This window comes from Equus quagga, chromosome 15 (assembly GCF_021613505.1).
Source record: "Equus quagga isolate Etosha38 chromosome 15, UCLA_HA_Equagga_1.0, whole genome shotgun sequence".
Taxonomy (NCBI): domain Eukaryota; kingdom Metazoa; phylum Chordata; class Mammalia; order Perissodactyla; family Equidae; genus Equus; species Equus quagga.
This window is the reverse complement of record NC_060281.1, coordinates 83,102,458-83,117,445: the sequence shown is the minus strand read 5'-3', so window position 1 is coordinate 83,117,445 and position 14,988 is coordinate 83,102,458. Positions and strand designations below refer to the sequence as shown.

The following is a 14,988-nucleotide window of genomic DNA, read 5'->3' as shown; positions in this document are numbered from 1 at the left end:
TCCCCTTAGTTATTTTGCATTTCCCAGAGACGGTGCTCCAATCTTCCTCGAGGCCGTGCACATAGTAGGTATTCAAGGCCCTGTGGAGTCAGACGGTGCAGGCTCCAAGCCCATCCCTGCTACTTTCTCCACGTCTCTGAGCCTCAACTTTCACATCTGTAGAGTGGGGATCAGGCTACTCTCTCACCATATAAGGTGCTTGTGGAGATTCACGGGATGATACGTGGGGAGAGCTTAGGGCTGAGTCTGGTACACAGACAGTACTCAATAAATGTCAGATATTGGGTCAACATTTATCGAGCACCAATGATGTACCAGGCCTCATTCTAGGCTCTGTGGGTTCCTGATAAGTAAGACCAACAAAAATCCTTGGCTTCCTGAAACTTATACCCGAATGGGAGAGAGAAGCATTGCACAAATTTTTAAAAAATATGATGGCAGGTACTATGAAGGAGGACAAACCAGCTCTGGAGACAGGAAGCAAATGTGGCATGGGGGTGGGGCTATTTTTGAGAAGGCGATCAGGCAAGCTTCCGTGAGGGGACATTGATGCTTTTAGGACCGTAGGGGAGGGCTGGATCATGAAGGATCCGAATGTCAGCCTTATGGGTTGAGAGATTCTCTGGGGCAATAGGGAGCCACAGAAGGATGCGGAGTGGCTGAGTGAGGTGCCTATGTCGTGCTTTAATAACACCCCTCTGCACTGGGGTCAGCGTGGGGCAGGGCATGGCTCCTGGACAGAGCTTCCCTACCTGCTCCAGCTGCTTGATGGTGTTTTCCTGCTGGTTCTGGATTTTCTGCTGCTCGAGGGCGCTGGATTCCAGCTTCCAGAGCCTCTCTTTCAAGCCCGCGATGCAATTTTCCCCCAGAGAAGATGACCCCAGCAGCTCCCGCTTATGGGCCTGCAGCATCTCCACCTCCTGCCTCAGCTTCATGGCTTCCTGGTCCTTTTGCTACAGCGACAAAGGGGACAGAGATGTAGAGTCACATGACCAGGTGCCCCTTCCTCACTGTCTACCGCCTGCTGGAAGGGCGCTCACCACTTCTCAAGGCATGCCACCTCGACCTCCACCTCCCTTGCAGCCCCTCACGGCACCCCCTGTGGGACACCAAGGGCTGCTCTCTGGGACAGATCACCTAGGCAGGATGGTGGCCTTTGTGGGAGAGCAATGCATCAGAGCCCAAACACCTCCAGGAAGTGTTTGCCCCATTTGTGAGCTGTGCACCTGCCAAGGCTAAGATTGAGCTGCTGGAGCAGGGAGGCAAAGTGTACAGAAATGACTCTTCCAGGTTAGCAAGTTGGCTCCAGGGTCAAAGAACTTAGGCTAGATCATGAAGGAGCTGCACGCCAGGCTAAGATGTTAGAGGTTCTCCCGGGGGTAATAGGGAGCCACCGAAGAGTAAGGGGTGAGGTGCCCATGTCATATTTTACAAACTCCCTCTGCATTGGAGCCTGCATGGGATAGGGCACTGCCCCTGGATGGGGCTACAGCTGACTCATTCTTTGCCGAACCTCTCAGACCTCACAGATGGCACCTTAGAACGCATACAGGTGACCAAAGCAATTTCACTACATGACACTAGGGAGGTCTGACGATCAATCTGCCACCCACTATTTAGTTTATTCAGGCATGTTGGGATCCACGACCCCAGTTGGCTGGCAGACCAGGTACCCACACAGAGTTCTCTCCCCATCACCATTGACAGCAGGTGCCCAGTGGGGTTTCCTGAGACCCTGCCCCCAAGGGTGCAGAGGGCTCCGTGCCTCCCATCCCTTACCTTCAACTGTTGCTGAAGCTGGCCTAGCTCCCACCGGACGCTGGTGTTTTCCTGGGCCACTTTCTCTCGGAGGCCCTTCTCAAACACCGACTCACCCAGGGCCTGGGCCAGCTGCGTGTCAAACCTGTCCAAGCAGAACATGGGTCATGGCACCGTGCTTGGGGTGGGGGAGGAGAGGGGCTGGCGAGAGCAGTTTGCTGGGAACCACTCAAGAGAGAGAGAAGGAAAGGATGGAGCGTTTGCTCGATGCTTTTATATAAGATGGTGGATGCGGGGTAGGAACCTGGAATACCAGAGAGCAACTTTTAGGGTTTATATTTCCACAAAAGTCCTGGATACTTACTTAAAATGTGATAAAAACATATAGATAAAAATAAAAATAGCATAAAACTATATACAAATAGAAAATAAGAATAAAACACCTGTAGATATATAGGAAAAGCTAATCTATCCGGTTTGCTCATATGTGCCAAGAACCATTAAATCTGCGAGGCCCAGGTTTGGTATCTAATATTCATCGAGCATGCATGAATGAATGCATATATTTGCCTAAATAAGGGATGGTCTACATTTCATATTTCACACTATATGGTCCGGCTTACGCATTCCTCAGTCATGTGGGAGCGCAGTAATTAGCAACAAAATGTGGGATATTTATAAATTCAGTCTGGTCTTCATTTGTCTCCCCAGCAGAAAACACATAGACGGGACAGTCCTACTGGGGGCCATCTCGAGAATTAGGAAACGCCTCGACGGGGCCCACCTGCCCCTCCACGGTGGGGACTGCGGGGGAGAAGTGTTTCTTGGACTTCATGCCGTGCCAGGCAGTTGTCTCAGCCTTTGGTGCTGATCACAGAGGAGAAAACCAGCAGAGGAGGCTCCGCCAAGCCTCAGTAAGATGGGACTTCAGTCGCTTGCCCTCAGCCCACAGCTCCGGGGAACTTGGTGCAGCCAGATGGAAGAAGTGGGCGTGAGGTTTGGGCCTTGGTGAGAAGAAGCTCTCCCTTGCTACAAGATTATCCAAAGTCCCTTAAGACTAGATGGTCATTCAAAGCCTCAGACTCCTGGGAAAGCCAATCACGGCTCACAGATGGAGCCCCACTGTTGGAACAGCCCAGGAGCCTTCTGATTGGCTGCTGGTGACATCATTCAAGAGGCGCTAGGAACATTGTGATGATCATAATGCTCCAGCAGCACCAAAGTGCCAGGCTCCGGGTTGGGGTCCATACAGTCCTTGTAACAATTCAGCAAGAAACATGTCATTGCATCCATTTTACAGAGGAGGAAGCTGAAGCTCAGAGACATGGAGCAGTTGAGCCCCAAGTTCTACAGTGGTGCAGGTGGGCTTCAGCCCAGCTTCTCCCCTGTCTCAGCTAGTCCCCATCTACCTGCTCATGCCCTGGGACAGGGAGGGGAAGACAGCGGGGGCCAGACAGTGACTGAGGTTTCAAAGGAGCCCTTGACTTAGCAGGTCACTTGATGCCAAAGAATGGCTCCTACAGATTTTAACTTCTGGCACACACTGACCCACCCACTGCCTGAGGCCAGACGGATTTGCACACACCCTTCAGCCCACTGGGAGTGGGCCTGGGGTCCGGCCGCCGGTGAGTGTGGGAGTCCATGAGCCCAGCACAGGGCTTACCCCGAGGAAGCAGGCTGGGGTTCCATCAGCCCTCAGAACTGAGCTTGGCGGGCCATGGGGTAACCATGGCAACCAGGAGCCGACGCCAATGGAACCATTGCGGGCCACTCTGAACTTAAAAGCCAAGGCGGGAGCAGGGAGCTCTAGCAGCGTGAAGACGTCCCTTCATCGCCCACAAGCTAAGGAGGCGGCTGGATATACAATCTGATTAAACTTAGAGAGAGATAAGGAAGTACTGCTAACTTCTAGATCTTTCCCTCACTAGAGTCATTCGGCCCAAATTTCCACCATTGGACTGAGACTTCTACTGACCCCGAAGGCTCCCTGCTGGAAAGCTAGTCCAGCTAGAAAGATAATGGCTGCTACTTGCAATTAGCATAAGAACATAAGTTAACGTGTTCTGTCAAGAGATGGTAGCAGAGCGGAGGGCATCACGGGACAGGTAAGTCTTGAGAGGAGGAAATGTGAGTATAAGAAATGGGGACTTTCCCAGGGGGCCTCACGGGGGAGGTTCTTGAGTACCTGGAATGAGAGATTCTGCCCAAAGGGGTCACGGAAAGACCCAAGAGATGGAATTATCTAGCTGCATAAACTCCAGGGGCAGGCCCCCCTCCCCCCATCAGAGGGCTTAAACCCTCCATACAGCCTCTCAGAACAGGAGCAAAACCCACAGAGGAGGACCAAGATCCTCACAGCTCCATGACCCCCGGAAACCTCAGGGATGACGGAGTCCGTGCCTCTCGATTGACAGATGGGTCTGTTGGAGCCATTCTCCAGCGCCAGGTGACCTGCTTAAGTCCAAGGACTCCTCTGAAACCTCGGTCACTCTCTGGCCCACAGGGATGGTACCATTTGACAAGGTCACCCAAGAAATGGCCAAGACGGGCCTAAGCCATTTTTCCCACTGTAAGGACAAGGTTTAGCCAGAGCACCCACGGGAAGGTGGAAAAGGAAACGGAGTCAAACATCCATAGGAAGAGAATAAACCTCTCCTTTTGGGGAGCATGCTAACAACTCCTAAAAGATCTTTTTTTTTTTTTTTCCAGATGAAGAAGCCAGCTCAGGAAAGCTCAAGGATAAATGAGAGAAATAGTATTGAATTCAGATCAAGTTCAAAATCAATGCCATTGCCATGGAAATAAAATTCGGCTGACCAAGTATTGGAACAGAGACGTCCTCAGCGAAACCAGGTCCTGGCACACACCGGAATGTTTTTCTGTATTTTCATCCTGGACCTTCTAAAAGAGGCTGCATTTCACCTATTTCCCTCATGAAGTCTCCATCAGGGCTCCTCTGGCTCAAAACAGGACCTCTGCTCAGGACCCACCCTCACCGAGTGAGCTGAAGACCTTCAGACACAGCCAGGGTGGCCAGGAACCAGGGCATCACAGGGCTGAGGTTTTGTATAAGGAAGCCCGTGAGTGTGGACCTGGGCTCCAGGCTAGGCTCCACCACTGGCGAGCTGTGACAGCATCCCCACGGGAAGCGGACACGGGAACCCGTGTGCAGACTCAAGATGGGCATCTTCTTGGTGCACAAGGTCCAGCCTCCAGCAGAATTGCTCACGTGATCCGAGCATCCAAACCCTAAATGCAAAGGGCAGCGACTCCACTTCTTGGTCATCTCCTCATTCTCTTTGCCCATTTTCAACAATGGGGATGGGAACCCAAATTTTGTCTGTTTGTAGATGCCAATTGTATCATTTAGTCCTCACCACAAGGAGGCATCCTCACCCGCCACCTAAAGACAAGACTCTGAGGCTGAGAAGGGTTGAATGACTTGTCCAAGGTCACACAGCTAGAAAGAGCCACAGCTGGGACTTGGGGGGTGGGGTGACATCAGCATTTGCGCTAACCGCCAAGCTAGACTGTCTTCGCCCTCCATAACAAATTCTTCACTTGATAAATGGGGAAGTTGAGGCCCAGAGAAGCCGAGAAAGTTCCTCAGGGTCACATAGTCCATTGGTAGGAGAGCTGAGACTGGGTAACAGAAAAGAATAGTTTCTTGCTGAATTCTTGGGAGAACCAAGAATAAGATGTGAGGGGACCGGGCACTTAGGGCAGGATGACGCGGTTACACCCCATGAACGAGGAGCCCTGAACAGAAGTGAGGGGGCTTAGGAGGAGAACCCAGGGACCCCAGAAGACCCCAGCACCGAGGCAGCCCCCGCCCTGGCCCCAAGGGAGGATGCAGAACATGACTCACTTTTTCTGCTTCTTCTCGAGCTCGTGGTTGCGACTTTGCTGGTTCTCCAGCAGGAGGCGGGTGTCCTCCAGGTCGCAGGTCAGACCGTGGCACTTCCTCCTCAGCTGGTGAGCCGTCTTCTTGGCACCTTCGTAAGCGCTCTGCAGCTCCCCAAGCTGTGGGGGGGATGGAAGGAATCACTCACTCTGGTGGCGCTCAACGAGCTTTCTACTTTTTGTTGCAAGCGGCTGCCATTCCCAAGGTGAGCGTGATGGAGAAAGAACAGCCTGGAGCTGGAGAGACCCTGTCTTGACCACTTTCTACCTGTGTCTCCTTGAGAAGCTATTTCTCTGAGCCTCAGTTTGATCAGGGGTATAATGGGAACAATTCCATCAATCTCCTGGGGTTGTTTTTCATTTTCCTCAATAACCCTCCTGTCAACATGCCACAGATTCTTTCCATGCCCTGCCTCCACTCGACAGCTCCTTGAGTTTGTTGTTAGTGTTGTCGAGTGGATTCTGACTCCTAACGCCCCTGTGGACAGCAGAGCAGACCCCTGCCTGGTCTCTTTGCACCATCCTCTCACCCTCCAGCACTGTATCAGACGATGCTCTGCTGCTGTTCACAGGGTTGTCATGGCCAATTTTTCCAGAAGTGGGTGGCCAGGTCCATCTTCCTAGTCTGTCTTAGTCTGGAAGCTCTGCTGAAACCTGTCCACCATGGGTGACCCTGCTGGTATTTGAAATACCCGTGGCATAGCTTTCAGCATCACAGCGACATGCAGCCGCCACAGTTGACAACCTATAGATAGGTGACGTGGTTCCCTGACTGGAAAATGAACCCGGGCTATAGCGGTGAGAGCACCAGATCTTAATCACTGGCCTCCGGGACTGGAAACACCTTGAGTATTGTATAATTGACATCCCCATCGGCTGGATAATCTGTGGTGCTATATGAGGATTAGCCATGAAGCAGCCAAAATGGCACACCTGGAAATCTGCCCAGGAAACCCAACAGCCGGGCTGGAAAGGTGAGAGCAGCAAGCGGCACTTTGGATGGGCTGAATTACCCAGGAATGCACACGGCCGTAAACAAACAGAAGAGGCCGAGCTCCAGCATCTTCTCCGGGAAGCACCCTCCCAAATGTCCTACTTTAGATCTGGGAGCAAGCGCAACTCAGCACACTCGCTTTGAAGAAATGGCCTCATTAAAGAATTGCTTTAAATAAGCAAAATGCTGAGTTAATGAAGCCTGTAATTCTAAATTCCGTATTCGAAGGCAAATGGGATGTTTTCTTAGATTCTACTGCTCAGAAAAGGTTGCAGCTTTATTACTTTTTAATGTAGCATGAATACCACCCCCCTTCCTAGGGGAAACTGACCTGACTTTATAATTTGTTATTAAAGAACTGGGCCTTGCCCTTCTCCTCCTGCATATGGGAACCTACAGCTCGGGGTGTCTCCTGAGGATCACAGTATCCTGTCCATCTTGGAAGGAACCACCAAAACCATCACTACCACCGAGGACGTGAGCCTCACCTCCACTGTTTATATAATCCCATGTGGTCTCACCCTGGCCCACTCTGCAAGGTGACCACAGGATACTACCCCCTCACAATGGGGAGATATATATAATAGTGGGACAGGCAAAGACAACCTCAGCTTTCATGGTGCTCCCCTCTAATTGGGGAGACCACTACAGTGCAGCATGAGGAGGCTTATACTTGGGAAAACAATTCAGGGGAACCCAATCTGTGTCAAGCAAGCCTTTCTGGAGGGAACAACATTTAAGCTGAGATCTTAAGGATAGTTGGAGATACCTAGGTAAAGAAGAGAAAGAGTGTTCTAGGAAGAGAAACAGCATATGCAAAGGCCCAGGGATGAGAAAGAATAAGGCACTTTTGGAAGGAAGGAAAAAACAGTGCAATGGAACAGAATAGACAGCCCAGAAATAGACCCACAGAAATCTAATCAATTGATATTTCACAAAGGGGCAAAGGCAATTCAATAAAGGAAAGACAGTCTTTTTAGCAAATGGTGCTTGAACAATTGGACATCAGCATGCAAAAAGATGAATTGGACTTTACGCCCTTCACAAAAACTAACTCAAAATGGATCGCAGACCTAAATGTAAAATCCAAAACCTTAAAGCTCCTGGATGATAACACAGGAGCAAGCCTAGATGACCTTGGGTTTGGCAATGACTTTTTAGATATGACACCAAAGGTATGACCCACGACAGAAAGAATTTATAAGCAGGGCTTTATTAAAATTAAAAATTTCTGCTCTGCAAAAGACACTATCACGAGAATGAAATGACACCAACTGGGAGAAAATACTTGCAAAAGACACGACTGATAAAAGACTGTTATCCAGAATATGCAAAGAACTCTTAAAACTCAATAATAAGAAAACAACTCAATTAAAAAATGGGCCAAAGACCTTAACAGACACTTCGCCAAAGAAGGAAGACGGATGGCAAATAAGTTTATGAAAAGATGCCCTGCATCATACACCATCAGGGACATGAAGTTAACACTACACTGAGATACCACTACACACCTATTCGACGGCTAAAATCCAGAACACTGACAACATCAAATGCTGGTGAGGACGTGGAGCAACAGGAACTCTCATTCATTGCTGGCAGGAATGCAGAATGGGACAGCCACGTTGGGAGATGGTTTGACAGTTTCTCACAAAACTAGACACACTCTTACCACTTGATCCAGCAATCATGCCTCTTGGTATTTACCCATAGGAGCTGAAAATTTATGTCTGCATAAAAACCTGGACATGGAGATGTATTGCAGGTTTATTCCTTATTGCCAAAACATGGAAGCAACCAAGATGTCCTTGAGTAGGTGAGTGGATAAATAAACTCTGGTACCCCAAGACAATAGAATATTATTCGGCACTAAAAGGAAACGAGCCATCCAGCCATGAAAAGACATGGAAGAAACTTAAAAGCATACTACCAAGTGAAAAAAGCCAATCTGAAAAGGTTGTGTACTGTGTGATTCCAACTACATGACGTTCTGGAAAAGGCAAAACTATGGAGACAGTAAAAAGATCAGTGGTTGCCTGGGGTTAGTGAGAGGGGTGAATTGGTAGAGCATGGAAGATTTTTAGGGCAGTGAAACTACTTTGTATAAAACTATAATGGTGGATATATGTCATTATACATTTGTCCAAACCCATAGAATGGACAACACCAAGAGTGAACCCTAATGTAAACTATGGACTTTGGGTGATCATAAAGTGTCAGTGTAGGTTCATCCACCGTAACTAATGTCCCCCTGCGGTGGAGGACGTTGATAATGGGGGAGACTACGCATGTTTGGGGGCAGGGAGCTTATGGGAAATCTCCATACCTTCCTCTCAATTTTGTTGTGAGCCTTAAGCAACTGGGTGTGGTTGGACTCAATGGAGTGCTGGAGCGGGCTTATGCCAACTTACAAGAGTTGATTCTGCGAATCTCGTCCCAATTCCACATTCAGAGACCTCAGAATGGTAGCTTCAAACTGGCCATGGTGGGACTATTTACACCCCAGAAACTGGCAATTGGAAAATACTACACATCAGGGTGTCTGTTGGTCTGTTTTCGGAGAGCCGGTTTACCAGCACATCACCGGTTAAAGTGGAGACTGGTTGGAATGCAGACTAGAGGTGATGGAGAGAACGCAAAACAGGTAAAGAGCCCAAACCATCAAAACGTCCATCCAGAAACACTAGGTAAAATGATGTTATATTTTTCGTATCCAGCTGCACTTTCAAGAAAGAAAAGGAAATTTCAGGATGTAGGAAATGCAGAGGACACAAAAGAAGAGCAATATGGGTAGATGCTGACACTATGGTAGCCAGGGTAAGGGAGAAGAGGAGCAGCTGAAAGATCTAGAACATCCCTAAGGATAGAGGTTGTGTTTTAATTCCCTGACAGAGACAGGAGACAGGGCCTTGGACGCATGGAAGGTGGGGAGCTGGAATGAAGACACTGGCCTTAAGTCAGGCCCCTCAGGAGCTTCCCCTCGGTGAGAGGGGGCAGGAAAGCTCCCCACACTGGCCGGGAAGGTGCTAAGAAAGCTTGCTGCCACTCTGGCTCTGAGTGGGGAGAAAGGAGTCCCGTAAGATATCAAAACCTGAGGTCTGTGCCTCATGCAGGTTCAGAGTTCAAATTGACACTTTGCACGTGTTGCAAAGATCTGAAATGGAGAATTTAGCATAACCTCAGGGGCTGCTGCAGAAGAAAGTGCAAAAATGCTTCTTCTCGAAGAGCACACCCACAACCTTGTAAATACGGGACTCATTAAAACTGATAAAAACTTTTTAAAATTTAAAAATAAGATTAACTCACAATAAAAAATGGCTAAATACACACACAAGAAATTTACCATGAGGGAAGGGAAAACAAGGAGTATTTCACAAAGCAAACTACTTGGGGCCACTACAGTGGGAGTTGAGGGACGTGTTGAAGATGAGCTCACAATCAAAATGTACAAAACACGCAAGGAAACACTCCACCACGAGAGCCAGCACAACTCGCGATAACAGAACAATGTGAAAGAGAATCTGAAAGACCCCTTGGCTGCAGTGTGCCAGGCGGTTGAGGGAAGAGGCTGCAGGCAAGGAGACCAGTTAGAAGGCTCTTGCTCTGGTCTGGATGGGAGATGGAGGTGGAAGATTAGAATGGACAAAATTTGACTGTTTTAAGAGCATATCAACCATTTTATAGATGAGAAATCCGAGACCCAAAAGGTAAAGTGATTTCCACAAGGTCAAAGCAGAAATGGGACCCTGAGTTAACGTTCAAGTTTTTTATGCCACAGAGTATTCTTCCCCAGTGTAGAAGACCCACGTGTAGAGACAATATTTTCCACCTCCCACAGTGACCAGCATTTGTAATATCAGTGGAGGTGGAAAAACACGAAATTGTTGGCACCCTCCTTCTACCCACCCAGGGCCGGCCAACAGCTGGATCATCCACAGTAGGGGTGAGAACCCGCCCACTCGGCCACTTTTGTGACCCAGACTCCTGCCTCTTACCTTCTGCTCCAGCTCTTTCCTGGATGTCAGCTCTGAGTCCAACCTCTCTTCAAATTGCTGTAGCCGCTTTCTGAGGAACTCATTCTCCATCTGGGCACAGTCAAAGCGCATCTGCCACTCGTCCGCTGCTTAACAAAGGGAGGCCAAGACGGAAGGCTGGGTGAATGAGCGAGCTTCTTCTCCACTTTCTGAGCTCTTTGTCCACAACTTCACAACATTAATAGAGTTCCTGAGGCTCGACCTTGGACTTCAGGTTAGGAAATCCTGTTTTAAGTCTAAGCTTAAAGAAAAACACTTCCTACAGGTGATCTCTCCTGACCGTCTCCAGTTGTCTGGTTATTACTCGTTTTTCTAGTTTGGTTGCTTTATACTGTTCAATTTCTCTATACAAGTGCACACATATCTTTCTATTTCCAAGAAAATTCCACAATCCTTGAGGGCAAGGGAGATGTTTTAGTTCTTGGTGGATCCTCAACACCCTCTAGAAGAATTCCCTACACACAGGAGATTCCCCATATTTGTACAAGTTCACCGACTGCAGTCATCCTACTGGCCAACCACACTGGGTGACACAGAGCGTGTAATCGGTGACTCTTGGTTGAATTAGTTAACAAATCAATGAGCAATAATTAAAAAGTCTACTGAATGCATAACAACAGAGACATTGGTCACAAGATGTCTCTATGAGATAAGAGAACAATTCCTTGATTTGATAAAAATCTAAAAAAATCATTTGCTGGTGTGATGAAAACTGGCTGAAAAGAGTGGGCTAGACTAGGTTATGATGTCTTAACTTTTGACTCTCTGAGTAATAGAGTGATGTCCCTTAAGGTAATGGAGCTGTGGAAAACATTACACAAGTGGAGAGTTTAAGATAGAGACCATCCATTTCATCCATCTCTCCATCCATTCATCCATGCATCCTTCAATCCATCCACCATCTCTCCATCCATCCATCTCTTCATCCATCCATTCATCCATCCATCCATCCATCCATCTCTCCATTGATCCATCCTTTCATCCGTCCATCCACCCACCCATCCCTCCATACATCCATCCATCTATCCATCCATCCATCTCTCCATTCATCCACCCATTCATCCATCCATCATATATTCTTCCATCTACCTACCATCCATCCAAGCATTCATTGAGCACAGTACTCCATATCAGGCACAAGAAATAATGGAATAAATAAGAAACCATTCTATTTTCCAAGAGAATCTTGTGGCGGAGACAAACATGTGGAAAGATAGCTGCAACCTGGCATGATCAAGGCTCTTATAAAGGAAGCTTATGGAAATCCAGAAGAGGATTCAAAAGTAAAAGGGCAGCAAACCTTTTTTTTGTTGTTGTTGTTAATTGTTGTGTCCCCAGAACTTACTACAATGCCTATCATATCATAAATGCTCCATAAGTTTCACTGGAATAGTGGATGTATAGGTGAGTATATAGATGGATACATGGATGGAAGGATGGATGGATGGATGGATGGGTGGGTGGATGGATGGATGGGTGGGTGGATGGATGGATGGATGGGTGGGTGGGTGGATGGGTGGATGGGTGGGTGGGTGGATGGATGTATGGATGGATGGGTGGGTGGATGGATGGATAGGTGGGTGGATGGTAGGACTGAGTCTTGAAGGAGGTGACCACAACAGGGAAACCCAGATAACTAACCCAAACAGAAGGATGATCTAATTGTGAGGAGTTAGAGCTTTTTCATGTTTCCACTAAGGTAAATAATATTATGATGGGAAAAGAATTCTGCCTCCCCACCAGGAAAAACAAAATCTCAAGTAGCAAACAGCATAGCCTGGAAAAAGAAGAGGAAGTAGAAAGCATTTCTCTGGCTGACTGCATACTCTGTGCTATGATGTGCCAGGAGCAGGTGGAATGAGGGGGCAACATGAGCAGATGAGGAAACTGTTCTCCAGTCTTCAAGGCTGATTTCCACCTCTACCCTCCCTTCCCACGGTGCCATTCTCAATCAGTGCATACAGCTCAGCCCTTCATTCTCCAGTCACATTTTTCCTGGGTTTATCTGACTTCCCCACTTATATTGCAAGTTTCTTGACAGCAGGGCCCAACTATAATTCTTCTGTGACCTCCCCCCGGCTCCCAGTGTCCAGCTCAGTGCTGGATGCATACCATAAACGGTTGTCTTTAAATACTTAACCCTGCATCGAGGAAAAACATATATTTTTGATAATTTATACTCCAGCTTGATCCATAGAGGGGGTTGTGGGGGCACTGCAGCAGTGGGATTAAATTGTTATATTGCTTCTTTCAACTTTCCTGCATTTTAGAAATTTTCTATCAGGAGTATGTATTCCTTTCATAATGAAAAACAAAATATTTGTGGATTGGCTTCCTAAAATGAGCATCTGGAGCTGAGAACCTATATAGCATTGTGACTAATGTGCCCATCTCCCCCTCTCATTCAACTCCCACGCTTTTCCATAGGAAAACACACAGGGGCGTACCACTGAAACATAAGCCACAGTCAGGACGGAAATGGGGCTCATGATGTTCTGGGGAGACTGTGCTGTTCCTCTCCGCCGGTTCTGTGCAAACTCGTTTCCCTGACCTTGTATGTACCCACCTTGTTAGGTCTTCTTACAACCTCAAAGTCCTCTGCATTAACCTCCCTGGGAAATGCCTGCCCTGGGGGCGGCCAGGATGAGAGCAGGACAAGAGCAGAGTAGAAAGCAAACGCGCCTTGTCTCTTCTCCACCGCCTCCTGATCTCCGTTCCTCTGAGTGTCCCTGACATTTCTGGGGCATGAATTCTCTAGGGGCACCGAAGGAATGATGTCAACATTTGATAAAGGCTGACAAGCACCCTGGGCATCCTTCTCACCTGACTCATTTAGACCAGGGAGCGGAGTTGACAAAGATGTCACCATGCCCATCCAACCATGGGATGTGAGTCTGCAGGCAACTGTGTAAGACGGGCACCACCAGAAACGCTTGGCTCTGCTGAGCACATCGATCATTGGGCAATTCAGGGGTCCCCTCACTTCCTCTCCATTCATTCAGCAACTGCTCAGTGCCCGACATCACTTTTAAATGGGGACAGTAGTAGTTTCTGCTCCGTGGGTGGTTACGAGCATGGATTACGATCCCACTATTAGAAGTATTGGTAATAAGGGTAAAGCAGCTAACAGCTATTCAGCCCTTGGTGCCATGTAAGTGGCTAAACCCTTTCTATTAATCATCTGTGACTACCTCCATTGAAAGATGAGAAAATCGAGGCCCAATAATTTCTATGCCCAAAGCCACTCATCTAATAAAAGATGGAGTCTGGATTCAAATCCAGAATCGTGACGTCATAGGTTTCACTTTTAAGCAGTCAACTGCCTTCCCCAAAATTTATACTAAAAATACTCATATAAATATAAAGGTGCCTTGCCCATCGAGATACTACTTTGTTATCATTCTTTGCATTATTACTACCCAGCACCTGTCACATGGATAATTCATTGTTTGGGATATTTATTGTGGGATTATCTGCTCAATGTCTGTCTGTCCCACTAGACTGTAGGCTCTGCCAAGGTCTCAGCCCCCCACGCAGGGTCTAGCGCAGAGTAAGCGCTCAGTGTGTATGAGTGAATGAATTATGAATGAATGAATGACATGAAAGGTAGCTTTTCCCACCAGCATCCAACCCCAAGGGTCCCAGCCTGCTCACCTCTTCCAGTGTGACTCCTCTCCAAGTCATTCAACTGAATTTTCTGCTGAGCTTCTTCCAACTGCTTCTGCACTTCTCCCAAATTCTTCTGGACTTGCTCATACTTGCTCTGGAAGAAAGGCCTCGAGGTCCCCACTGGGGCTGGACAGAGGCCTGAGCTGGCCATCTCCCCCTCGGTGCCTCCCAAACCAGGACTCGCCACCCATGCATGGTCCTCACCCAGGGTGCCTCCCTAGCCAGGGACTGTCCACCCTCTGCACAGTCTTCACCCAGGGCATCTCCAAGGCCAATCCTTAAGAAGATCCAAGTGTCCTCCAGGACCTTGAGCATGGGGTTCAGTAAGCCTGTGCATCTTGCTTGGGTTTACTGGTCCCAGATGTAAGCAGAGGAGGGCAGGCCCAACCACTCCCAGCCACCCTGTTCAGCCACCCACCACCACCCCAGACCCCTCACCTTCAGCTCCTGGACCTCCCGGAAGGCCCTCAGCCTCTCGGCCCGCTCACTCTCCAGCACCTGGCAGGCCACGTCCCCTTTGAAGCGCTCATCAGCGAGCTCTGTGGTCAAGTCAGCAATCTGGGATGGGAAGGGTTCAAGGAAAGTCACTCACTAGGGCCGCCAACCATTCTCCCTTAGGCACACTCCACATGA

The 14,988-nt window shown here is 48.5% G+C and overlaps 1 protein-coding gene across 3 annotated transcripts in view; it reads right to left on the bottom strand.

Annotated features, from left to right (window-relative positions):
• MYO18B (myosin XVIIIB) overlaps positions 1-14,988 on the bottom strand; it is a 249,548-nt gene that overhangs the window by 107,100 nt on the left and 127,460 nt on the right. For 2 of the 3 annotated variants that reach the window (XR_006885372.1, XM_046640628.1), the window contains exons 26-31: positions 14,794-14,913; positions 14,341-14,449; positions 10,648-10,775; positions 5,627-5,781; positions 1,780-1,903; positions 753-953 (exon numbers count right to left, since the gene is read on the bottom strand). Coding sequence is in view for 2 of the 3 variants with exons in the window: in XM_046640628.1 (XP_046496584.1) it covers positions 753-953; positions 1,780-1,903; positions 5,627-5,781; positions 10,648-10,775; positions 14,341-14,449; positions 14,794-14,913 (837 nt within the window). In the remaining variant the exon portion in view is untranslated. The remainder of the gene's footprint in view (positions 1-752; positions 954-1,779; positions 1,904-5,626; positions 5,782-10,647; positions 10,776-14,340; positions 14,450-14,793; positions 14,914-14,988) is intronic. The other variant, XM_046640629.1, reaches the window with a different exon arrangement.